General features: G+C 41.7%; 1 protein-coding gene across 2 annotated transcripts in view; it reads left to right on the forward strand.

Moving 5' to 3' along the window:
- ECT2 (epithelial cell transforming 2) overlaps positions 1–27,420 on the forward strand; it is a 137,369-nt gene that overhangs the window by 33,766 nt on the left and 76,183 nt on the right. For both annotated transcript variants that reach the window (XM_088452408.1, XM_088452410.1), the window contains exons 7-13: positions 4,803–4,892; positions 6,953–7,060; positions 8,371–8,444; positions 16,317–16,447; positions 16,954–17,069; positions 17,152–17,214; positions 18,177–18,399. In XM_088452408.1, coding sequence (XP_088308534.1) covers positions 4,803–4,892; positions 6,953–7,060; positions 8,371–8,444; positions 16,317–16,447; positions 16,954–17,069; positions 17,152–17,214; positions 18,177–18,399 — 805 coding nt within the window. The remainder of the gene's footprint in view (positions 1–4,802; positions 4,893–6,952; positions 7,061–8,370; positions 8,445–16,316; positions 16,448–16,953; positions 17,070–17,151; positions 17,215–18,176; positions 18,400–27,420) is intronic.

Here is a 27,420-nt window from a genome sequence, read left to right on the forward strand (position 1 = left end):
CAAAACTGTCCAGATTTTGTGACCTTAAGTGATAACTCTGACTCTTATCTAACTCATACTGAAGAAGAAACAGATGGCAATCTGACAAGTGATCCTATGCAGTTACCGTACCTGCCATAGTGATTTGAAAAAAATACTTCTCTGAAGAAAAGGGTGTAGTTATTTGTAAGAATGTTTGTTCTGTTATGGAGGCTTGGACATCAACATCGGCCATATGAGTAGCGATTGTTCATAGGCTCATCAAAAGTTTACATTTCCTGTTTACATAAAATCTAGTATAAAAAATATAACTGGAATATCTGTGGAGAATTGAAGGTCATTGCTTTATTGCTTGGTTTGAAACTTGGCTAAACTAAATTCTGCGTTTTCTTGTGTGAATGGGGACAGCAGGGATAGGATGTTTCACTACATTAGAAAACAATAGCCTAAATGTGAGTCTATTTATTCCTGGGCAGAAAAATTAGCAAAATACCCCTTTAGTGGGTCCTGAAAAAAGATGTATTTACCTCCACTGCATATTAAACTAGGACTGATGAAACAATTTGTAAAAGCAATTGATAAAAACGCTGTTGCATTTGAAATCTAAGTTTCTAAAAGTAAGTAGTGCAAAACTGAAAGAAGGACCACAAATAAGATCAGTATTGGATAATGAAAATTTTGAGGAAATGTCAAATCCACTGGAAAAAAAAACAGCCTGGTTGTCATTCAAAAATATCTGTTCTTGTTTTCTTGGAAAACTCTCGTGATATAGTGAGTGATCTAGTGAGTTCATACAAAGCTATAGGATGCAACTTGTCTTTAAAACTTCACTTGGACTCCCACCTAGACGACTGAACGAAAAATCTTGGGGCTGTCAGTGATGAGCATGAGGAGCATTTCCATCAGCAGATTTCTACGATGGAAAAGAAGTACCAAGGCAAGTTCCAGTATGCTGGCTGACTATTGCTGGACCATGAAGAGAGATCTCTTAAAAGCAAAATATGCCTGAAAATAATCACCTACAATATTTTACGTCAGCCAGAATGAGGTATATATTTATCATTTAGACTTGGGTTAGTATAACTTTGAACATGTCACAAAAAAACCCTGCCCGATGGAAAAATCTGATTGCATATTTGAATTCAGCACAAAAAATAAATTTTAGTTTCAGTTTATTTAGTTCTTGTTAAAGGAAAAAAGTTTATATTTGTAGACCAGTGTTATTAGGTAAAGTATAATTATCCATATCGATTTTATACTCTGGGCCTGATTCAGACCCACTCGCGAGCGGCTGTCCGCTCGCAAGTGGGTCGATGTTATGCACTGAGCATGCGCACGACGGAGGGAGCTCCGTCGTGCGCATGCGCCAGACGCGACGAGCGAAGGAAAGTCCTTCGCTCGTTGTGTCCGATCAAAGGGGGCGTGCTGTCAATGTTGATTGACAGCACGCCCCCTTTGGGGGGCGTGCCTCCCTGACGGGGGCGTTCCCACGGGAACGCCTCCCGTCAGAAGCCGGCCCACTGACATCACTAGTGATGTCAGTGGGAGTGATTTGGGCTCTGATAGAGCCAAAATCACTCCGGAGCTTGCGGTTGAAAACCTCAACCGCAGGCTCCGGCTCGCAATTTCGATGGCCGCGATGGTCTCGACCATCGCGGCCATCACAAAGCACGCTCGTATAGCCTGTGGGTGGTGACCCACAGCTATACGAGCGTCCAGGAGGACGCTCCATGAAAATGGAGCCCGGCCCTCATTCAGAGCGTGCGCTCTGCTCAGAGCGTACGGCTCTGAATGAGGGCCTCTATCCCTTAGCTCATCTCTTTGCTGATAAGTTTTTTTTTTTCTAGGGTCCATATGTGTCCATAGTTCTACCACAGCCGTTATACCACCTGTCTGGAGCGATACGCATTGTCTGACATACTGTGTGTTTTGTATCACTGCCAGCATTACCAGTGCAAGGCTCACTGATGGGGTGCATGTTGTGCATAAAGACTGTCAGTCATGCTGGCAGTTCCAGTCTCAAATAATTGCATCTTAGCTTATCCACGTCATCTTCTAGAAATATTACTCCACCTTGGGGGACAGGCATTCTCTGTCAAGTATCATTCTATAGTTTCATCTTCGGAAATGTGCTCAAAGTGTCCGGACTAATCAACCATTAAGAAGAGCAGTAGTACTCTTCTTTCTCAGCCCCAAGTGAGCTCGCAGTGCTGCATCAAGGTGGATGCTGTTGATTTTTTGTGATGTCTGTTCTTTTTTTTTTTTGTCTATTATGATGGAATAGGAGGAGAGTTTGTTTTTATTTTTTTTGTTTTTTTTATACTGGCTCACCTCTCCTGGGTCACTATACATTGTATCGGGGATGGGGAACCTCAGGCCCGGGGGCCGTATAAGGCCCGCAGAATCATTTGGTCTGGCCCTTGGAGCTTTTTTTCTGGTAACCTCATTTGGCTAGCAGGGTGCCTAGAATGGCACCTTGCATTTTATATTCTATACAGCAGTGCCGTCTGGAGTGTCCTTGGGACGCTTCAGACTGTCACACCGCTACCCTTACAGCTCCCGGGGCATACTGAGAATGCTCCGGGCATTGCTGTAATCACCGGCAATTGTGACTCCCACCCCTGTATAACGTCACACGGAGGGTGCGTGGCCTGCACCTGCCTGCGAATGTGTATGTATTGTATTGTAAAAAAAATTATATGATCTCAAAATGGCCCTCAGCAGAAAACTTGCCCCACCCCTGCATTGTATTTATTACACTGGGGATCGTTCAGTTTCTTACCTAGTGAAATTCTGAATGCATCCTGTCTTCTTCCCAGAAGGGGCCTTAGTTGCCCTTCTGGGTTTTTGCTGCAGTCTGGCCTGCTCTGCATACTATACATGTCACCCTTGGGGCATGTCATATTGCTACCTGACCTTGTTGTTCTTTGGCCTTGACAGGTTTCTTAGTCCACTTCTTGGTTCCCTCTAGGGACAGGTGTCATTAATCCTTATTGGTGCACATGTGATCCTAGGTGGTGTATTCCAATTAGTCCACATCCCAGATGTTCGGTGGCATGGGCTAACAGACCTAGCTAGTGCAACTCCACGACAGTCCTCTGTGTGACTCGCTGAATGTAGTACTTGGATCTTAGTTAGTTTCTTGCAAACCACCTGTGACTTTTACCACATTGGCCAGATCTTCTTCACCAGTTTTTGTTCATCTTCTGACTTCCTCGCACTACTGCATCTTCATTACCGGCATGGCTATTGCAGCCGTGATCCTGAGGCGCTAAGGTATCCCAGAATCTGTTGTTCCTACTATGCTTAAGACCAGGAAGCCGGTGTCTGGCGCACTTACACCAAGAGACAGAAGACTTCCAATTGTGATGTGTCACTTGGTGTACATGCCATGTTTGTCTCAACTTTTTCCTTCCGGCTGGCCCAGCTTTGTCGTGTCCTCCAGGCAGGAGTGGATGCTGATCTTTGCCTGGGCTTGCTGAGGGTGCAGGTTTCTGCCTTTTTATCCATCTGTTTTTTTGGCATCAATTGCCCTGCTACTGGATCTACAAACCTTCTGCAGGGAGTCTTTTAGTCCAGTCCTCTTTGGTGCCTCCCCCTGCTCTATGGGAGCTCAACCTGGTTGTGATTTCCTACAATCAAACCCATCCGATTCCTACACTCTGGGGTTTTGAGCCCCTAAACTAGGTGGACCTCAAGTATGGTCCTGGATGACAGTTCTGCGGTTGGCTCTTGCCTTCTCTCGGCAGGGTCAGAGCTTGGGGCTCTGTCCAATCACTCTCCATACTTTATTTTTTTTCATTGAGATCTGGATGTACTTGGCTTGAAGCTGGCCTCTTTTGCAAATAGAGGTATCTGCCTTCCACATTGATCATCCTTCTGCAGCTGCATCTTCAGCTGGAAGTAACATGAGAACAACAGATTCTTGTTGGGCTCTCCGGGTTTGGTGGAGTCCTCAGGGGAATTAAAGCAAAAAGTTTATGATTGCAACTTTGCCATGCGGCCGTTTCGTCCACAGTTCATACTTTTGTAATGTTCTACAGTTTGTTCTCTTGCGATCCCTATTTAATGTTGGTCGCAAGTTTCTCAGTGCCTTTCCAAACAGGAGGTCAGCTTTGGGACATCCCCAGTGTATTAACTCCAGTGTCCCCTAGTGGATGAAGGAGAAAATAGGATTTTGGTACTTACAAATAAATTCCTTTCTCCAATTGCATAGGGGACACTGGACGCTCTCCTAGTGCTGTTCTTTGCTGCAATGTTCTTTGGAGAGTTTTCAGCTGCATCTTGGTTGTCTGTAGCGCTTTCGTTTGTCGCTTTTGTTAGCTATTTTCGGTCTTGGACCTCCTTTGTTGGCTCCTTCCTCTGTTTTCTATGCTCTCCATCTCCGTTCGGGCTTTGTTAGTATTAACGGGCGGTGTATAGAGGGGAAGGAGCCAACTACACTTCTATGAAATTTAGTGCCAGGCTCTACTCTTCACCCGTCTATACCCCAGTGTATTCACTCCAGTAAGGTTATCTGGGAAGTCATCTGGAATATAACTACACATTGGTGAGGAGTATCCCACACTGCTGCAATATGTATCTTCAACACAACTGTAAATGGAGAAAATATATATTTCCATATGAATTTTTTTTTTTTTTTTTTTTAAAGCTTTGCATTACCTCTAATGCAAATGTTTATCTAGACACTGCTCATGAGACAGAATTGGCTCCATAAGATAGCGACTTGTAATACCGATGTATTGTGCAATGTTTATATGGAAGTTCTTATCTTGGGATCAGAAAACCTTGTTTGATTTTATTTATTTTTATTTTTTTTCTAGCCTTTGCCATTCACATCTCGCCCTCTGTATTGTGCAAGCATGTTAAATCTAGTTCTGTGCTTTACTGGCTTCAGAAGAAAGGAAGAACTGGTAAGAATTATGTTTGTTGTATTTTTAAAGTGTAAAAAACTAAAATTTTTGGGAAATAAACTTTGCATATGTTTTGTCGATGTTTGGTTAATGTTTTGTAACATTGGGCACGATTCTATTCAACGCGATGTAAATAGCGCCGGGAGATAGCTCCCGGAGCTATTCAATTCAGCGCGATGTTAGGTCGGGGAAGGCTCGTTCTCGCGCCTTAAACAGGGTGTTTAGGTGCGATAACGAGCATTCCCCGAACTAACTTCCCGGCGCGAGGCTGTTTTCCAGGCGCGAAAGGCAGAAAACAGCCTCGCGTCTGGACTTTTGTCGGATTTCTTCTTTCATCCCCGGAGGGATGAGAGAAGAAATCATTAGTCAGACTTGGCAGCGCGGTGTATTGAATAGCTCCAGGAGCTCACTCCCGGCGCTATTTACATCGCGTTGAATAGAATCGTGCCCATTGTATGTAATACTAATTCTATTACAAAGTTAGGACACCCCATTCTAGAGAAAAACCAAGAATCTGCAAGGTGTTCAAGCAGCCAAATAGTCAGTTAAGCGTAGGCTTGCTAGTCAGACTGACTCGTTACATACTGCAAATACAATGCACTTAACTTGCTATATTATCCCTTTCATTCGAGACATGTGAATTACACAGGTTCTGTAGCTGATTAAAACTAGTTGAAATGGAGACTTGCAGTCTGTCAACCACAGAATCTGTGTAATTCATAAATGTCCCAAATTATGATATGGCGAGCCTACAGTTAATCTAGCATCACATTAAGAGGAGTTTCTAAGAATGGTTATTCAGGCTTTGCTATGTGTAGCACCAGTCCTACACTGATGTATATGGCAATTGTACGCTGAAGTGCCAAAAGTCGTGGGATGGCAGTATATAATGGTAGGTGGTGTCACTGTACTGGGACATCTTGGAAATGCCTAACCCTGCATCAGTTTTAATGACATCTCATGAGTCAGGCTGAACACCAGTTAGGCTGCTCATGGCAAGGCGACGTGAATTATTGGAGTTCAAATGGGGTACTATAGTGGATTCCTGACCGATGTCAACACAACATTGGAAATTGAAATGTGCCATTAAACATTCCTAAAGCTACGCTGTCACACGTGTACCTGGAATAACTCATGGAAGGTGTTGCCACCCACAGCGGATAGTGCAGTGGTCAACAATTGGTGCTTAATGATTGAGACCAATGGCATCTGGCCAGAATTGTCCATGGTAACAGACAAGCGACACTGGCTAAAATTAAATCCACATTCAATGCACGAGGTACTAGATGCATATCCAGCAGGTCAGTGCAGCGTTCTTGGCTTCCATGGAATATTGGAACAGAAGACCCTACAGAGTGCCCCTGTTAATACTAAGATACCGTGGCGTGGGCTGATGAGTCATGATTTCAGTCATTTTCGACTGATGGTAGTTTTCGGGAGTGGCGCAGACCCTATGAAGCCATGGTCCCAAGTTATCAACAAGGCACCGTGCTGGCTGGTGGTGGTTCCATAATGGTATGGCGTTTGTTCATGTGGTATGGGTTTGGTCCACATGAACACGTCATTAACACCAGTAAATGCTACGTTTCTTTGCTTGGTGATCATTGCATCCTTTCATAGACTTCATGTACCCAACAATGTAATATACCAGCAGGATAATGAACACTGTCATTGGTCCCAAGTTGTGCAGATTTGGTTCGAGGAGCGTTCTGACAAATGTTGTGGCCACTATGTTTGCGCAACATGAACCCAAACAAGCATTTATGAGACATTGTGAAGAGGTCCATTTGCACCTACAAATATCAGGGAGGTGGAAGCTATCCAGACGGCATGGGCCAACATCTCTCCAGAGGCATCTGTCCACTTGTGGAATCGATGTCACATCGAGTTGTTGCACTTCGTCGGGCTAGAGGGGGTCCTATGTGATGATAGCCATCTATCCCATGACTTTTGGCACTTCTGTGTATTGTACAACAGCTTACTCGTGGAAAGTTCCTCAACAAAAATTATAGATGAATGTCTCTAACTTTTTGGATTTTTCTCTTATTTTTTTATTTTAGGTAAGACTTGTGACATTAGTTCATCATATGGGAGGAACTATACGTAAAGATTTCAGCTCTAAAGTGACGCACCTTATTGCCAGCTCCACTCATGGAGATAAATTTAGGGTATGTATCACTTTTATGTTTAAGGTTTTCTTTTTGTTTGTCTTTGCTAGTGTAAAGAGAGGACACATTGAGTAGAGAAAAAATGTTCTCTCCTTTAGAGAAATTTCCAACTGTCTCTTCAGTTGAGTGAATTAGCTCTTCATTGTCTCCCTTTGCACAACTTGAATGTGTCCACAAGCTTAGCAACTACATATTAAGCTTGAATATACTTATTTTGTGGCCTGCTGTATTCTAAACGGGCAGTAATGTTATTCTTGGACTCTTGTGCACAATATATTTTACCAGTGTCAAGGTGAGAAACTTAAACATTCCATCCCAAACAAGAATAAATGGTATGAAGATGAGTGGAAGAAATCAGACTATGTGAATGAGTAGTGTCACGTTTATTTTGAATGTGATCAGCTCTAGATGGTTAAACTAGCATTTATTCACTATGAAAGTTACAAGGCACTCTTTCCAGGGAAGGTATACACTGGATTTTATAGCCTGAATCCAGGAAAAGGAAACTAATAATATAATGTTCATGGTCCTCACACAGGGAGGTTTTGTTGAGAAAACTGTTACTCTTGTCGGTGCACATTCCTTTCTTAAACAAGGTTACAGGAATCAAAAATTAATTTTAGTCTTTAATGAAGATTTTTTTGGTCATCTAAACAAGATGTTTCTAAGCAAGCCTCTAAGGTACGTAACTGGATGGGTACAGGATGCCGGCTCTCTGGATCCCGGCGGTCAGAATCCCGACCCAGGCATTATGTCAGGGTTAGGATACAGACACTTGTAGTTCGGTATCCCTACCCTAACCCTCCTTCCATGTGCCTAAAGCTAACCTCCCCCTCCTCGCACTCTAATGCTAACCCCCCAACCCTGCAACTTACCTTCAGGATTCTGGCACCAGCATTCTTACAGCTGGAATCCCCGTGGTTCGGAATATTAACCGCATCCCGTACATAACTATTAGTGTTCTTTTACATATTCCTTCTCTGCTCCATTTGTGTACTATGTAAATCGCACACACAAATACATTTAACTCCAGGAAGTTCTTCATATGGCATGCTTCCACAGATGAAGGGGGGTATCCAATTAGACGCGGTAAATTACCTCGTCCGGGGCTATCCAATTAGCCCCAAAGTCTGGCTTATCTGGGGTTTTTTTTCGAGACCTGATGTGTCCTGAAGAAGAATCCCCATATTTCGCTGATCGCAGGGGTCAATTAGTGCCCGAACAATGTTCGGGGCTAATTGGGTACCGTTCAGAGTGCAATAGCACCATAATTGCTGCCTTGTGCCATTCACGCAATGTTTATTTTGCAGGTTGCTGTAAGTTTGGGCACTCCTATCATGAGGGCTGACTGGATATTAAAAGCCTGGGAAAAGAAGAATGATATGTGAGTATAGATGACATAATGGCCTTGGCAATGCTTTCCTGATGCTTAGTTTCCCTATAAAGTAACGTTTAGGTTTGTACATTTCCATTTTTACTAGAAGTCTGCGATGACTAGATATACTCTTTAATTTGGTATTGCCAAAGGGGAAAAAAAATATTTTTTTTTTACATTCACTGCATTACAAAAATGTATGCCAGTATCTATGATGGGATGTCATTCATTCTCCTAAATTTCACCCAAATTGTGAAAAGTTGCTTTATACTTCAACGTGTGATTATAATATTTTAATTAACATGGATAGGCAATATGCAGAACTACACATTCCAGCATACCCTGCCACAATTGTGCAGTTAGGGTATGCTAAAACTGGAAGAGCATGCTGGGATGTGTAGTTCCATAGCAGCTGGAGTGTCGCATGTTGGATACTCCTGTATTTATTATACCCTCATTTGCCACATTATTGGGTACACCTTTTGTAGTGCTGGGTTGGACTTTATCCTAGATCTTCCTGAAATCATCTTGGCATGGATTCAACAAGGTGCTAAAAACATTCTTTAGAGAATGGCGCCGTGATTTCTTTAGAGATTCACGGTAACATGATAGCATCACACATTTGCTGCACAGTTATGCTGCAGTTCTCTTCCACTAGATCCCAAATGTGCTCTATTGGATTGAGATCTGATAATTGAGGAATCCCTCAATGTACACTAAACTCATTGTCATGTTGTGGAATCAACTTGAGATTACGTGTGTTTTGTGATTTAGGAGTCTATTTACTAGCCTTGGATGGAGCTAAAGTGAACCGTGATAAGGTACCAGCCAATCAGTTCCTAACTGCCATGTCCCAGGTTGTGTTTGAAAAATGACAGGAGCTGGTTGGCTGGTTCTTTATCGACGTTCATTTTAGCTCTATCCAAGGCTTACTAAATAGACCCCATAATGTGTTATTCTGCAGAAGTAGCCATTAGATGATAGTTAGAATTAGGCCATAAAGGAATGTACATGGTAGGCTGACATTTAAACAATGCTCAAATAGTATTAAAGCACTTGGTGTGTGCCAAAAAAATCCTACATCACATAACCAGCCTAAACCATCATCACAAGGCAGGATGGATAATGTTTACACTAGATTTTGAAGATACTATCTGTATGTTGCAGCAAGAAGCCGAGATTAGCCTTCTAGGGTGGCAGTTTTCCAGTCTTCAGCTGTCCAGTTTTTGTGAGCTTCTTCTCATAGTATCCTCTTGGCTGACCAGGAGTGCTCAAAGGTGCTCTTCTGCATGCCCCTTTGTATTGCATGGTCTGTGTCACGTACCCCTTCCTGTTAATTTTGTCTGGGCATTTTCCTCTGTCCTTTCTCATTAACCAGGGGTTTTCTCCCACAGAGCTACCACTTAGGATTTTTTTTTTTTTTGCACAATATTGTCTATAAATTCTGTAGGCTGTTCCAGGTGATTAGCAATTTGTTACTGAAACCACCTCGTTTGACACCAACACACATTCCATGGTAAAAGTCACTTGCATCACACTTATCCTCCATTCTATGTTTTGGTCTGAACAACTGTACTTCTTGACCATGTCTACGTGCTTTTATTTGTTACTGCCACTTGATTGACTGATTATATGCATTAACAACCAGGTGTAGTTTATAAAGTAAACAGACAACACTTCACATTTTTATAAAACACCTAATTTTTGTCATGGTGGTTTTTTTTTTTTTCCTGGAAAGTGCTGTGTAATGTAAATAAAATGAGAAGCCTCTCTTTGATTGAGATGCAGCTAAAAAAGTGCATCTTATACTCAGTCTGCTAGTTATCTCCGTCATATAAAAATTGTTGTTAAAATAAAAAATAAAAATTTAGATTTCAAAAATAATTTTACTATTCTATACAATAGCTATTTCCTAGCTCATTCATTTTAGAATGGGCTAAGAAAACAGGCTCAATCAATGGAATTTCTCAAATCAAACACTGAAACGATACAGCAAAATGTTTCTGGGACTTTAAATAGTGATTTACATATTCAGTCCTTTTTGTGAGTCCTTTTTGTGGGGGGGCAACATTTAATTATTGCTGACCCATTTAGTTCTATAATTAAAACACTTAGAAATAATTGTTTGTATCAAAATGTTTTGGGAGGATATACGTTCATAATGTCGACAGACTATTTTTGGTTGTGGTTAGGATCAGTCATAATCACCTCCGGAACAGAAAACCGCATGTTCAATATGTCGCCTGTTGAATTCTAGTCCATGTCGACGTTCTGGTGTTGATATTCTGAATATCCTGTTGAGAGAGCTTATGTAACAAGGTTAAAAAAAGACTTTTCTTTTAAAGGAGGAAACTTTTTTTTTTTTTTCATTGGTTTAAACTTTTTTTTTTTTATTGCATTTAATGCTTTAATTAAAAGGAATTGAATCCTGCTTAATATTTTAATACTGTGAAACATTGCTATGTATTATCAACCATGTTTTAATGCTTTTTAACAATTCAAAGTTATTAGGATTTTTTGTCTTATCAAAAGAGAGCTAGACTAATACCCCTTTCAGACTTAAGATCTGGGAAATTGCTGGGTCTATCGACCCGGCAAATTCCTGTGTCTCAGCCCAATGCTGGTAAAGAGCAGGGTCGTGGAGAGGGGACTTCATCCCAGGTTGTTTCTTTTCACACATACCAAATCCCGGGTTTACGTGCAAAAACCCGAGATTTTGATGTATGTGTGAAAGCACTGAAACACTGTCAGTAATGGCACAGGTAGGTCCATTATTGCTTCCAGCGCTGTCTCTTTTCCTATTGTTTGCCAAGTGGATTCCTAGGAAACCACATTTAGGGGATTTCACACATCCCCGTCCACAGCTGTAGGGCAATAGTGATTTAGTGCCATTTAACACATTAAAAGAGGCAATACTTAGAGAACCAATATGCATACACAGACAAAACTTTTTAGAGTTGTTTTACCAGGGGGATTCAATTATAATACTTCTTTTTTAAGAAGTAATGGAGCCGTGCCTGTAGTCATAGCATAATAAATATATATTTTTTTAAATACCATTTGGTTTAAACCAGCCCAACCCAGTTATGTAATATTAATAATCTGTTGAAGTGATGCAAGCTTCTTCTGGAAGCTCTTGTTAATAGCCAATAGTAAAGCTATCCTTTCCAGGACTTTTACCCGTGGGGTAGATTTATTGGCCTCTTCTTAATCTCTAGATTGTCTCTATCAAATTATGGGACCCTTAGTAAGTGTTTGTAGGTGTCCAAGAAATAAGTAATCTATGTGGGAATAAGTCCCATGTAGATGTGTTTGAGGAATGTAATATGCGACTGCTTTCAGACAGCTGGTGGGGTGCAAGTCTTACCCTGTGAATGGTCATATCCAGAAACATTGTCATTCCGGAGGATATTTCCTGATGGTGTTCCAGTGGTCAGTGGTTGAAGAAATATACACATTCTTCTCGTTTAGAAGCGGCGACCAACCTTTTGCAGGTTGGTCGCAGGTTGTGCTGAGAGTGCCGCTGTCGGCATTTTGTTTTTATTCACGCGTTGTTGAGCTTCCCTGGGTACAAGGATTGTCTCAATCAGTTCAGGGTCTAGTTCTGTTTTCTTCTTCTGTACAGCAAATGCTGGAACATGCTTACTCCTTTTCAGACAGGGTAGCTGAGGATGATTTTCAGCAGGATTACTTTCTGTATCTGTCCTCCATACAGGAAGAAGAGCATACCAGTCCAGTGAACGTGGAGGCCTCTAGAACTGCAGTTAAATCCACACTGCTGATTAAGGATTCAGAGGACATTATTTCTCAGGATCTGTGCTTATTTAAATGCAAGAAGGAAGCATTAACTCTCCCAAATAAGCGGTTCTAGGTCGCTAAGTATATTATGTCCTTATCCGCTCCCCCTTGCTGACGTGACTAAATTAGACACTCTTCCTCCCCTCCCCCCTAGTGGACACCCCTATTACTAGGTTGGCTAAGGCTACCAATCTTCTGCTAATTTGTCTTCATTCAAAGATGTCACTGATAGGAAGATAGAAGTTTTCTCAAAGTAATTTTCTTGGTGGCTGCTGCATCCATACACTGGCTCTAGCCTCAACATAGGTTTCCAAGGCCTTGGAAAGGTAGGCAGACTCCCTGTACGATGGCCTCCAGTCAGGGGCTTCTTGCTCTGAATTATTGTCCATTGTAGAAAATGTCAACGAAGCGGCATCTAATCTCGGTGGGGTGGCCTTGGACTCAAGTCTGCTTTTAGCCACAGTATCACCAGTGGCAGCCAGGTGAACTATCTGGCTCTGCACATGGAGGGCCGACAAACTCGAACAATGCCCTTGAATCTCTCCCCTTCAGTGGTTTGGTGCTCTTCGGTCCTGAACTGGACAAAATTATTGCTTCCGTGATAGCCTCTAAGTCTGCGTTCTTGCCATCCACGACTTTGAAGCCCAAGGATCCCCCTGTCATCCCAAGGACGGTCTAGGTTCCAGCACTCCTTTTTGATGCCAAGGCTTCTCCTCCCGTGGTGGTGAAAGCCAAACGGAGACAATCCTGGGAAGGTAGGAAACCTGCTCCCAGACAGTCTACATTACGACAGTCTGATGGTGGGAGGCAGTCTAAATTTGGTTTGCGAGGATTGGTGTTGATACCTTGAGGAATGCTTTCCTCCTCCCACCTCCCTCCCCCCGAGATTTACTTGAGAAGGTAGAATAGTGGTGTGGGAGAAAGCTAAACAAGATTACCATCTGATTCCAGGTGTTTAAGCGAAAAAAAGTCAGTTTCCTTCGCTATGCTTCTGACCCCGGATACCATAACCCACCCTCATTCCCAAGCCGATTATCTGTAGTTGGTTGACAAACACACTTGTCTAATTATAAGATGACTGAGTGCTGTCCTTCCTTTAACTGCATACAAAATTGTGCTTCCTCCTGAGAGTAATACTTAAGTCTTTGATTGCCCACAGGATCGATTGAGCGCAAATTAGATGCTTTTGATTCTTCTGAGAGACTATCTAAAATTATTTTAGATTTTGCCAGTTTGCATTGAGGCTGACTACCAGTGTATTGCCGAACACGATAAAACTTTAGGAACTTCTACACCCTACCTCCATTAGGACAAGTAGCAGACGCTAGTTGCCCCATGTCACCCAGGGAATATCTCGGTTAGTAGTGACCAGATTTCACCACCGGAACCCCTCTTCCCGAAATCGAGGGGGGGGCGAACACTGTGGTGCCTGTCTCATCTCAGACCATTTTACAATGTGATCTTCCGGTGGGAAAACAGAACATGCTGCTGCTGATGAATGTATACTAATAAAATTGGTTTTGGCAGCTTGTGCCTTAACTCCTAGTGAAATTAGAATGGTTTCCTAATGGAAGGAGCTCTTAAAATTGTTAAATCCACACTGCTGATTAAGGATTCAAGCTTCATGGCTAACTCTTTAACCAGCCTCTATATCCCATGGTTTTATTGTACCTCAATTAGGTGAAAGTGAAATGCGGTTTGCTTTTGTCAGTTTTGGAACACTAGACCATATGGATGTTCCAAAGCTGCAAATTTGGGCATACTTTGTGTTCCAGTGCTCCACACCACCTGCCAAAACTGGCTTTCTTAGACACAAAAAACATTAAACCTGTAAAAGAATACAAAGAGAACCATGTGGCCGCCCAATAAGTTTATACTCTGTGCCCCTCCACCCATGAAATGCCCATCGATCTGGTAGAATATGCCTCTTATTGTAAGGATCAGGTTTTCTAACCCCAGTGTAAGCATACTGAATTATAGAATCGATCCACCTAGTTAGTGTATTTGACGCAGGCCAGGCTCTTTTGTAGGTGTCATAGAAGACCAGAATATCCTCTTGTGCTTTTGTGACTTTAAGTCTTCAGTTACCTAACACTTGTTTTTGTACCAAGAGAGACTTAACTGCAATGAGATAACAATATAATTGAGGTAACTCATGTCTTGGGTATTTTTCCTGCAATGGCAGGCCGGATCCTCTTCAACATCCTACAGATAGGTGTTTAACATGTATCACATAAACCTCTTCTCATAAATACTGGTGACGCCGGTTAAACTCCAAAAGCACTGGGGTTCAAAAATCCAGACAGGAAAATTAAGCAATTACATAATCCTAAGTGTCTCTGTATCTCCTGAACTGCCATGACATTAAATTAGCAATTTTTTTTATTTCTTTATGTAGGAACACAGCAAATTGAGTGGAGATGATATTAGGCTGGATATTGTATTTGCAAAGTGAATGGCAATATTCAAACAAAGTGCCTAACTCTTGGACCATTATCTAAAATATTTTTGTTTTCTTTATTATATGAGGAGAACCTAAAGGCCCCCATACATCAGCAATCAGAAAACCACAATTGAACAATTTGGGAAATCCTAAAATCCGACAAATCTTCAATCTAGCAATCTGCACCCATACATCAGTTTTTGTTCAGTGATTAGCAGATCATTTTTAGCAAACACAGATCTGCCAATATTGAAAGGCCCATCCTTTTTACTAGTAAATGTCTGCAAATCTTCTGATTGTCACCATACATTACATTAGTAATCTACAGCCCCAATTGAACTGTGAAATCCAACATGTTGGACAACCTGATTTACCAGTTTCAACCACTTTTTGATTGAAATCTGCCACCTGTGAACCCCATACATTTGCATATGATTGTGGGATTCTGCGTTTGCAGATTATTTTATTTATTTATTTTTTTTTTTTTACACAATCAATTGCTGATGTATGGGGGCCTTAAGAGTGCTTTGTGTGAAAATTTTACAATTTATGCCCCCAGTCCGACCCTTTCCCTTTCATCCCCAAATACACATTACACATTGACAGATTTACTCGTGTTTGTAAAGCTAGGCACACACTATAAAATTATCTGTCAGATCATCTGACCAATCTGGCTGGTTGGAATATAAATCTGGTAGTGTATGAGCGCAAATAGCAATCAACCATTTGCTCCCAAACACTGGAAAACTGACACTAACAATTGTTGAAATTGGTTAAATCTGTTTGATTTAACCAATTTGTCTGACCATTTTTGTCGGTTTTCCAGTGTTTGTGAGCAAATGGGCGATAGTCCTTTTCTCCCATACACTACCAAATTTTCATTCCAACCAGCCAGATTGGACGGATACCTGACAGATCATTGTATAATGTATGCCCAGCATTAGTTTTTGTTTTCCCCGGTGAACAGAGCTTTCGTATTTCATAGTAAGTGTAATATAGAGAATGACAGGTTTCAACCCTAGTGCATGTCCTGATCGGATAAAAGTAATCTACATATTATAATATTTTTATATATACATTTATTTATATTTGTGTTGTCTCCCATATCCAAATATTCCGAGATACGGAATTATTTTGGCATGATTAAGATAATGAAGCCTTTGATTTTTGATGGTTCAATGTATACAAACTTTGTCTAAGGCACAAAATATATAGCATAAAATTACCTTCAGGCTGTGTGTATTAGGTGTATATGAAACATAAATGAATTTAATTTCTGAACATAAACTTTGCTTGAGACACAAAATTATTGAAAATATTGTATAAAATTACCTGCAGGCTTTGTGTATGAGGTGTATATAACACATAAATGCATTCTGTGTGTTTATTTGGGTCCCATTTCCAAGATATTTCATTATGATATGCAAATATTCTGAAATACAGAATATTCAGTTATCCAAAATACCCCTGGTCCCAAGCATTTTGAATATGGGAGACTCAACCTGTGTGTGTGTGTGTGTATGTGTATATATATATATATATATATATATATATATATATATATATATATATATAATATATATATATATATATATATATAATATATATATATATATAATTTTTTTTTTATTCATCTTTAGAGAATTCAGTGCAGCAGATGAAGAGTTTAAAAATGAATTCAAGGTTCCCCCATTTCAGGACTGCATTCTAAGTTTTCTGGGGTTTTCAGAAGAAGATAGAGTCAGCATGGAAGAAATGACAAAAATGCAAGGTAACTAGGAAAATCATATCATTTGTATGTGGTGGCTGGTTTTTATATCTGCACATTGATTTGTTTAGGCCCACATTTAAAAGTGGGTATGTGGGAAATATTCCTATAGGTCTTCATTTAATATGGAGAAACAGTTGCTGAGAATGTATTTTATTAATAAGTTTACTAATAAGTTTTGTCTATTTCATTAAAAATTGTAGGTTTAACACTACAGTGCAGCTTTCACATTGTCTTGTATGGAGCATAGTTCTTAAAGTGATACATAAGGTATATTAAATTAAGGGTTCAAATAGTTAATATCTATTTGTAATCTGACCATGGAACAAATATTACTGTATTGTTCCTTTTTAGTACGTATATTTATATAATTTATAAAGATAATGTTGAAATATTATAATTCTTTTTATTTTATTTTTTTATTGAAAGGTCATAGGGTAATAGGTTGAAATTCAAATGAGAATTGTCAGACTGGTCTCCATTGCATTATTTTTATTGTCCTGGTTTAGGAGGGCAGTTTTTACCAGTGGGTGATGAAAAGTGCACTCATCTAGTTGTTGAAGAAAACACTGTAAGAGAGTTACCCTTTGAGCCTCCAAAGAAACTTTATGTAGTGAAGCAAGAGGTGAGTGGCACCCATTACAATAACTTCAAAACTGTGATCTTCCAGGTTGGTATATGTTTTGTAATTTTTTTTTTTCCCTCAGTGGTTTTGGGGAAGCATACAAATGGATGCAAGAGCTGGAGAAACAATGTACCTCTTTGAAAAGGTAATCCTAGTTAATGTTTCTATCTGCCCTCTTACATATCTGTTAAATTAGAGGATATAAAATGGAGTACTGTATTTCAAAATGTATTTGACACCTGTAGAAAAGGTTGTAGAATGTTCATTTAAGAATGGGGGAGATAACATAACCTTATAAATAAAGTGAGCATAAGGAAGATGAAATGTGGATTAGTCCTGTTCAAAAATGGTTATTCTACATGAAGACATAATGAAGTGAGAATTCATTGCAAAGGTTTTAGCAGCGGTGGAATTGGCTGTTTCAGCACCTAGTTTCTTTCTGTAACAATTGTACTCAGAACTAGTTCTTTTATGTTAAGTAATGCAGATTCAATTTTTGGCGGACCAGCGTACAATAAATAGCGCACAATGGCCTAGTGTGTAATATAAAGCTTTTTCCTTAATAACTTAGTGCACAATAATGAACTTGTCCTAATTGGATAATCTTCACTCCTTCCCTTCATTCAATTAGTATTAGCATTTACTTAGAGCGCCACAAAGTTCTGTAGTGCTGTATAGAGCAGTAGTATTAATGGCGTATACATAATTACATAAACTATAGCATATGCTACAGCATAAAGTAGAATTATAAAATACATTTTTAGAAGAATAACTAGCAGTAATACAAAAGGGTATCATGTGGGTGAAACTTACAGAAGCCAATTATAATCTCATAGGAGCGGAAAGAAGGTGGGAAACTAGGGCGGAAGAAAGGGGAGGGAGGAAATTAGGAAGGAGGTCCCTGCTGGTGATAGCCTCCATTCTAAAGAAATGGCTACACATAGTGGTAGCGTATACTCCTGGGCACAATTTGTATAACAAGTTATGATTAATGCAATATGTATATTAATATATCCTTGAATATATGTGGCGGTAAATGGCGTTGTATAAAGAGTTTTTAAAAAAAAACAAGACTATATTTGCCATGTCTTTTCTTTTTCTTTATAGCAGGATAGCCCAGCCCTTAAAAAGTCTGTGTCTCTGCTTTCCTTGAATACTCCAAGTAGTAATCGCAAGAAGCGCAGGTTGAAAGACACTCTTGCACAGCTTACCAGAGAAACTGACATTTCGCCATTTCCACCTCGCAAACGTCCTTCAGCTGAACATTCCTTGTCTATGGGATCATTGCTCGACATCTCAAACACGCCAGAGTCTGGGAAGTCTCTCTCAGGTAAAAATTAATCAACTGTTGTGATTTGCATTTATGAACATACTAAAAAGTATGCACAGAACTAGATTCAGAAGTAAAACATGTTTTATTCTTCAATAGTAAATTTCAAAAGTCTTCATAGATTATCCTCTGTTTCTTTTTAACTTGTGCAGGAAGCATAGTAGCAGTAGCCGATTGTGAGACAGGACAGACAACAAGTAATATATAATACACAAAAAGAAATTCTATAGGGGGTGCGCAACACCTGCTGCCTATCCACCACACAGGAAAAAGAGTTTCACCACACTCTTACTGACATATGGATACAAGAAAGAAACCTGAGCAGGGGATGGTGCTGGATATGACAGGCCTATATAAACAATAGATGATACTCAGTCCTTTTATACAGTTTTTGAAGGTAATCCAATTAACATGTGAGACGATGGTTGTAATTCCTGGTTGTAATTCCTCACAAGGGGGTTCAAACCATCCTGATATTCTCCAGAGTATATGCAAAAAGAAATGCACAAACAAAAAATGTTCTTAGTGAAGAAATGGCAAAAAAAACCGCAGGTCCTTTCAATTGAACAACAATTCCCAAGAGGTTTATGACCAGAACGTACCCCAACTTACACCATAGTAAGTGGAGGGGTATACACATCTGGGTATCTTTATCTTCCCACTCCCAAATACCAAGTATTAACTGGCCAGAATAGCCGATAGTAAGGGAACCAATATCAGATGTGTACCCTACTTACACGCAGGGTGGTGTAATGCTACTCATCAAGGTTTCTTTTTCACACCTTCCCGATTTTCATAGTGACACTTCAAAAAACCATCCTCCTCATACGTGGTATCGTGCACAGATAATGAAGAAATTAAGTAGATGTCAAAGTAATACGCTTTAATAAATGATAAAAAGTAAAAACATACAAAAAAACAAGTAGTAACTGCACAATAGAAAGGAATCGACCTGTTAAATAGGATCAATGGAGCCCGGAAGTCCAAAGTCCATAAACAGCGATAAGGTTCCAACAAATAGTTGTAGTAGTGTAAATGTTGAAAACAATTGTCCTGTTACCAACGCGTTTCGATCAGTTCCTGCGGGTCTACCTCAAGGTGTGTGGGACAAGACACAGGGAAGGCATCTTAAATACCCTAAAAAATCTTCAATCAAGCATCAAACCTAATTTACTATGCAGCCCCTATCTATATGTAGACATAATATCACTATCGGGATCGTTTGAACCCTCTGTGAGGAATTATGACCATCGTCTCGCATAACGTTAATTCGATTACCCTCAAAAACTGTATAAAGGACTGAGTATCATCTATTCTTTATATATTTTATATGGGTCTGTCATATCCAGCGCCATCCCCCCCTGCTCAAGTTTCTTTCTTGTATAAACAAGTAATATATGTAGTCCGTCAATGAAGAGTACACGGAAAAGGCAAAGCAGATGTTCAAAGTAATAAAGAAAAAATAAGTGGCAAAATCCCTTTCCTTAGAATTTCTATACTTCTTAAGCCGTTTTCATTGCACACTGGCAGCGTAAAAAAAAACAATCCTGTTTTCAAATGTATTCCATCCCTTACAAAAATTAAGTATATACAGATGGAGAACTGTGGCCTCTTCATATGTGGTGGTGAAGTGGGTGGGTGGGTGGGCGGCATTGCAGTTTCTAGTTCTTTATATTATAATTGGTACTGTAGGTGCAGGAAGGAAGATAAAATTTGCACTGACCTCTCACTTAAGCATGGCAATTCACACGTGTAAATGGATTGATATGTGGCTGGTGATGAAGGCTTTTAACTTTTTTTTTTTTTTTTTTATTATTATTTTTTGGTCTGTTAATTTGGTTACAAACTATTCTAGTTTTGCACCCCAAGAATTTGTTTATCCATAGTTCTAAATTCTCCGTTATAATCTGCAGACAGACTATCCGAAATATGGATACAAAAATTAAATTTCTTTAGGGTCCACAGGGCCAAGGTAGTTCCTGTGGACCATATGGACCTCGAAGAAAGAGTTAACTAAGGTATGTTATACCATAACTCATCATATTTTTTAATAAAATGCCTGAAAAGGAAGAGATAAATAACACAAATATGCGCTATATTCATTAGATGATTTCAGTTGGTCATGTTGAAGCAATGACCTTCCTTCTTCCTCCACTTGGTGGGGCAGGGATAACTCTGGGTATAGCCTGGAGAGGAGAGTCTGGGCACCAAATAGTTACTTTTCTTCCCAGCGGCCCCTAGGCTCCCTCTCCACTATACACTGCCACCGGCCAGACAGTTTTTGTTTGGTGCCGAGCAGGAGCTGGCACCATTTTGTGGGAGCTGCTTTTAAGTGGCTATTCTGTTATTTATTTTACTTATGACAACTCTATTCCTTTCCTGTAGGTAGCTTGAGGACCTCCTAGCGGAGGCTTCAGGATATCCTTGGCAGCTGGATAGTATCCCCAGGATGATCTATTCTAGTGCATGTCCCTCGCTATTGCTTGGGCAGCTAAGGCTAGGGGCTGCAGGGCAAATACACTACAGGACGGTCTGCGTTCGAGGACAAAGTACTGTATTGTCCCTTGTGGGGCAGTCTGGCAACTAACTAGTTGATTAGGAGGTATTTGACATAGCCGTATTAAACTCTTGTGTGGACATATGCCCTGGTGGCCAGGACAGTTCGCTAGTTGTTTTCCTGGCGCACTGTAATGGACTCTTAAGTACTTAGAGGCTCTTCTCAATTTAGAGAAGGTCCTCGTGGCCTGGGGTTGGACGAGACCGTCTCTAGGTAGCGCTGAAATAAAATTTCTGCCTTCTGTACCAGGCTGTCTACCTGCTAGATTAAGGCGTTCCTACTGTATGGGCCCTGGCTCCTGACGTAGGTGACCTTAGTCTGCCAAACAGCTGGCAGGTCTGTTGCCACAGGTTGGGGTGGATTTCCACTTGGGTAACCCCAGCGTGGAGTCAGGATGGCCGAGTGGTGTAGGGCACAGTCTCTTCCTGGAGATGTGGGTTCAGATCCCACTTCTGACAAACCACCTAGCTGATTAACTTCTCATGGGTAGTGCTCCCATCCTGGGACCAGCCCAGGTTCAAGTACCATAAGGGACTCTTATGCCTTAGCGGGTTTCCCAAGCACTCCCAGAAGCAGCCAGAGCTCTGGGAGACTATTTGCTCCCCTCTGACCTTGTCATTGTTCAGATCCCTTGTCTCTGAAAGTGAGAGTTACTATACCAGTCTAAAGGCGCGTACACACTAGACAATGTGCTCATGATCCGATATCGTGAGCGATTTCCCCTGAACTCTCCCCAGCACTCCAGGACACTATGATGCAAAAAGTGTCCAATCTGACTAAAGATCTATTGTGCACAAAATCGTGTATGAGATTGGCAAATCTTGCCAGCAATAGGGAAGATCTGAAGATGCGCAGATACACGACCAGCAGGTACGTGTATCTGCATCGTGATCGTGAATGGATACTCAGGATTTGGACACATTTTACACTATTTGTCGTTCCAATGCGTCGAAACCGGGCAAATCGTGTAAAATTATAGTCTAGTGTGTACGCACCTTTACTGGTCAGACGTCGGACTGCTTGGTCCAACCCATCCTCATTCTCTGGGTTCTAGCAGGGACTCCAGGATTTTCGGGTTTCCGCATGTGGTTGCTCTGCTCTATCATTCGCTCAGACTAGAGCTTTTTAGAGTATCCTTTCACATATAGGATGCTTATTTACATATTGCCATCCAAATCAGTCACCAGCACTTCCTCGATTATGCTGTGCAGGACAATCACTTCCAGTTTCTGGTATCACTATTAGGGAAGGTCCACAGCCCCTCGTGCTTTTCATGAGGTTCGGGACAGTCATGGCAGTTCCTTTTTGACCTCATCAGGGCTTAGTCACTGGATATCAATCTAGGTAGATATTCTGTGGTCCCATGGATGGATAGTTACTTGGAAGCTTTTCCCTTTGGGGGAGGGCTTGGCTGCATTTCAAGGTTCGGTGGGTATTCCTCCCTGCCGTTAGACTGTCTCCCGGTTACCATTCCCTCTGTTCTGGCATCTATACAGAGTGTGCTTACACTCTTGCAGGCAGATCTTGGGCTCTCTACTACCACTTCAACGGGGTGGAGTTGCTGCAGTTTGCTCTGTTTCATTCCCTGCCTCGTCACAGGGAAATTTGGGCCCTATGATATTAGATCCAGTCTGCTTCGATGCTGTTCAGCGCCTTGTGATTGCTGGGGCGGGTCACAGTTGGAAGGGAGCATGGTGATCCTCGTAGCTTAGCTTGGCCAAGGCACCTGTAATACGCAGCTCTTTCCATTTGAGCTTCAATGCGTCTTCCTCTACGGTCTGTTCTTTGGTCTAAGAGCCTGTCCTTCCATCAGATTCTGGCCCGCCTTGTTTTGCCAAAGTGGCTCTTGTCACCCGTCCTAAAAGCTAGGAGGGTTTTTTCTAGAGGGGTTAGTTGTACCCTGCTGCATGCCGAGTAGTCCACTTCGGTCAGAGTTTCTTAGCGAATTAGAGGACCTATTGGGGAGTTTTGGTTAGGGGTTTCTTCCCCAGATCATTCCAGCTATCTTGAATCCTGTCTTTTCTGCAATTTTTGACCTGCTGCAGGTCTCAGACCTGTAATTTCTCATCCGACTGCTTCCGCTCCTACCAAAGGTTTGGACTTTTTTTTTTTTTTTGTGTTTCAGGGCTTCCTCTGTGTGCAGTCACCATTTGTTCTGACCAGGTGGCTCCATCGAACCTCTCTTTGGTTCTTTGGACTCTTCGATTAGCTCAATTGAGTCCTTGATTGCGGTGCACATCGCTCATTTGTTGGTTCACTGGGACAGCTGTCTTACTAATTGCCATTGCTTGGCTTCGGTGAGTGTCTGAGCGCCTTGTCTTGTCGCTCCCCCTATGTGAACTTATACTTAGAGAAGGCTGTTCTACTGTATCTCTTGGGTTCCTACCCAGAGTTGTCTCTGTTCCTTTCCTACCTGGGGTTGTGTTGATCCGGCTTTCCGCGTTCTGCACTCCTCACCGGAGGACGCATCTAAGGATGTAGGCTCTCCGGTAATTTTTCCATAGACAGACCCGGAGATCCGTTTCTCTCTGGTACTGTATGATTTTCACAAGCTGGGCTGGCCGGTTTCTGAACCGATTATACTGTTAGCCCACCTTGACTCTGCGCCACACTCTGGCGGATCTCCTGCCCCTGCTGAGGTGACTGCTCATTACAACACTGTCAGTGGACCTTCTTGGGAGGCTCAATGTGGCGTTTCTGCGGTACAACTTTTGTATAGTTGCCACGTGGTTATCTGAAAAAAGGAAGGCTCTTACAGTCGTGTGCACTCGGATCTTGCAAACTATTTAATACAATTTTATTTTATTAGGTATGCATTAAAAAGATAGTCCATTACCTTACTGTTTTCCAAAACACTTGAATATGTAATGAATACAAAAAGATGACGATCTAATAGTGTTTAAAAATCAGAAGTGAAATATGAGGTTATAAACAAAGGAAGGTGTGATCAGTAGAGTTAGTGTTTGGCCTTTTCCTGAGGAGGAACTGAGTTGGTCCTTTTTACAAAGCGTGTGCTTGTGGAGGAGTCCAGCACTTGAATTTCTTGTTTCAAAGAAAGAAAAGGCAGCCGATTTCCTTCTTGTCAATTGAAAAATTTCTTCTTCAGGGTCCATAGGGATACCGTGGGGATATTATGGTTGGAGGCCAGGTACCAAATCGTTAAAGCTTCAGCTCCCAGGGTGCCTCGGGGTCCTCCTCCATATATACCCCGCCCTAGTCATAGGACTTCACTTGTTCGTTTGATGCGGTAGGATTAAGACTCTCCCTTTTTTTATTTTTTTATTTTATGTTTTGATTTTGTTTTTGGGTTGGCAGTAGTAAGCTTCTGAATTTAAGATGCATATACTGCGACTCCTCTACCTGCGCTGGGGCCGCAACACCAGTATCTGGGCTGGTGATTTCGGCAGGTCGCGGCTAAGCTTGGTAGCCGCAATGCTGCAACCTGGACTGCAACCGGGCACATGGATATGTCAGGTAAGGCGATTCCTCGCTTACGGGGGATATCATGCGGCAGTACTTGCTGCTGCTGTCAGGGCCCGGGATTGTCCGCATCCTCACTACACCACCGCGGCCTTATCTGACGCCTGGTATCAGCAGCAGATGCTTCTTCGTCATGAGGCCAGCGTACCCGGCTGGTTAACACAGCTTAGGGAAGGTGATGCCCCGACCGCTCTGCCCTTGACCCAGACACAGTCCCTATGAAGGTTTTTTGCGCGTCAGGGTTGCTCTGCCTACCCTCCACGTGTATGAGACGCTCACGGTCCACGCTCAGTGCGCCCTGTAGCTGTTGGTCTCAGGAGGGTTTGGGTCAGTCTCCCTGTATACCTCTCCCGTGGTTAAGGTATATAGTGCTCTATAATCCTACCATTCCTGTGTGTTTGTGTAGTTGATTCAGAGTCTATTGTTTGTTTGCTAGCTGCTGTATTGACAGTCTTTTATTTCTATCTGTCAATTATAACAATTTTTTTTATTTTTCTCCGTCCCATTGGGGTGGAGGTTTCTTTCTGAGTATTTCACATTTTATTTAGATTTTGTGAAGGCTGTCACATAACTTTGCAAGTATTGCCTTTACTGAACAGGTCTAAAAATAAAGGAATACAGGAGGGGGAGCCCTTTGTGCTGGTTTCATGTAAAACATATCAAGAGAAAGAGAAGGGACAGTACTCCTAAATATAAGGGCACACCTCTAAATAATTATTTATTAGCAGTTATTTATATAGCGCGCACATTTTCCACAGCGCTTTACAGAGAATATTTGGCCATTCACATCAGTCCCTGCCCCAGTGGAGCTTACACTCTATATTCCCGATCACACACATACACACTAGGGGTAATTTTGTTAGGAGCCAATTAACCTACTAGTATATTTTTGGAGTGTGGGAGGAAACCGGAGTACCCGGAGGAAACCCACGCAAGCACAGGGAGAATATACAAACAGTTAGGGCCATAGTGTGTATCGAACCAACGACCTCAGTGCTGTGAGGCAGTAACGCTAACCATTACACCATCTGTGCTGCATATATATATATATATATATATATATATATATATATATAATTTATTTTACACAATTCTCTATAATATAACCTTTAATTGATATATGTTAAAATTAATATGGACAACAAAGAAACACAATAATATAAGCAATGTGTATGAGCAAAAGGAGATATATATCGTGTTGGTTAGAGAAATCGCTCCTCAATACAGAAGTTCAAAATATATCCTATGCTTACAACATTTCAGGAGGCATCCTCCACAAAATATTTTTTGCACAGATCCTCCGGCAGATGTGGGAAAGGCTTTGGCCCTTCAGGTAGCCATTCACTCCCTGCTTCAGGATGCATATCTGCATGTTCCTATTATACCATCCCACCAGCAATTTTTATGGTTTGCTGTCCTTCATTAACATTACTAATTTCAGGCTCTACCTTTTGGCCTATCTACGGCTTCCTGGGTATTTACCTAAATAATAGCAGTCGTGACGGCCTATCTCTGACGCCAGGAAGTCAGAATTCTGCCATATCTGGATGACCTTCTGATATTGGCACAGACTCTGGTTGTTTTACAAAACCATCTTCATCTAACCATAGCCTGCTTACAAAAGCAAGGCTGGATCATCAATTGAAAGAATTCATCACTTTCTCCAACACAGCAGATGGTACATCTGGCAGCTCTTCTGGATTCTCGGGCATAGACTGTGTTTCTGCCAGAGGACAAAATTGTGGCCCTATCATTGCGAATACGCAAGCGAAGGGTATCCATTCTGTTAGCAATGCAGGTCCTGGGATTAATGGTATCCACCTTCGACATGGTGGTGTATGCTCCGTTCCATTACAGGCCTCTGCAAAGATTGATTCTCTCCAAGTGGAAACGATAGTATCATCGAATAAAGTCTGAGGATCCTTCTTACTCCAAAGTTTTGTCACTCCCTCCTGTAGTGGCTGAGAATGGATCATGTGAACAAAGGATATCCATTCTGGATTCCAAATTAGGTGCTTCTCACCACAGACACCAGTCTTTGCAGAAGGGGATCAGTGACAGGTCATTACACCTTTCAGGGAAGCTGGACAAATCTGGAAAGTCATTTGCCAATAAACAGTCTGGAACTGCGAGCAGTGTACAAAGCACTTGTCATGGCACAGGACCTGCTCCAGGGCAAGCAGTTCAAGTTCCAGTACAACAATGCGACAACCATGACCTACCTCAATCATCAGGGAGGCACAAGAAGTTACCAAGCCATGAAAAAAATGACAAGGGTTCTGATTTGGGCAGAACATTACCTTCTGGGCAATATTCATACCGAGTACTAAATTGGGACGCAGACTTCCTAAGTCGACAGGACATACACGCCGGAGAGTGGTCTCTCTATCCGGGAGTGTTTCAGCTCCTGGTAAACAAATGGGGTCTACCAGAGAGAGATCTCATGGCATCACGTCACAACCGCAAGGTCTCCAGGTACGGTCCAGGTCCAGAGACCCATCAGCAGCCTTCGTGGATGCACTGGCAGTAAGATAGGACTTCAAGCTGGCATATCTCTTTCCTCTGATCTCCCTCCTCCCAAGAGTTCTCGGGAAGGAACAGTAATACTGGTGGCTCTGGCTTGACCCAGACATCATTGGTTCACCGACATACAGAATCTGTCCATAGACAGTCCGTATCCTCTTCCTCTATTGCAGGATCTGCTAACGCAGGGCCCGTTCCGGCATCCGGATTTACCTCGTCTGGCTTTGACGGCGTCGCTCTTGAACCTTCCATCCTAAGAGCAAAAGATTTTTCCAATTCTGTTATTCACACGATGCTTAGGGCAGGGAAGCCTGCCTCTGCCTACATCTATTACAGAGTTTGGCATTGTTTTGGTCAGTGGTGTTCCCACAGAAAGCATGATCCTAAGGTGTTTAGGATTTCCAGGATACTGTCCTTTCTCCAGGCAGGTTTAGACCGTGGTCTCCACCTGGCTATTTTGA

The sequence above is a fragment of the Taudactylus pleione genome, unplaced genomic scaffold, assembly GCF_031769625.1.
Source record: "Taudactylus pleione unplaced genomic scaffold, aTauple2 ptg000037l, whole genome shotgun sequence".
Lineage (NCBI taxonomy): Eukaryota > Metazoa > Chordata > Amphibia > Anura > Myobatrachidae > Taudactylus > Taudactylus pleione.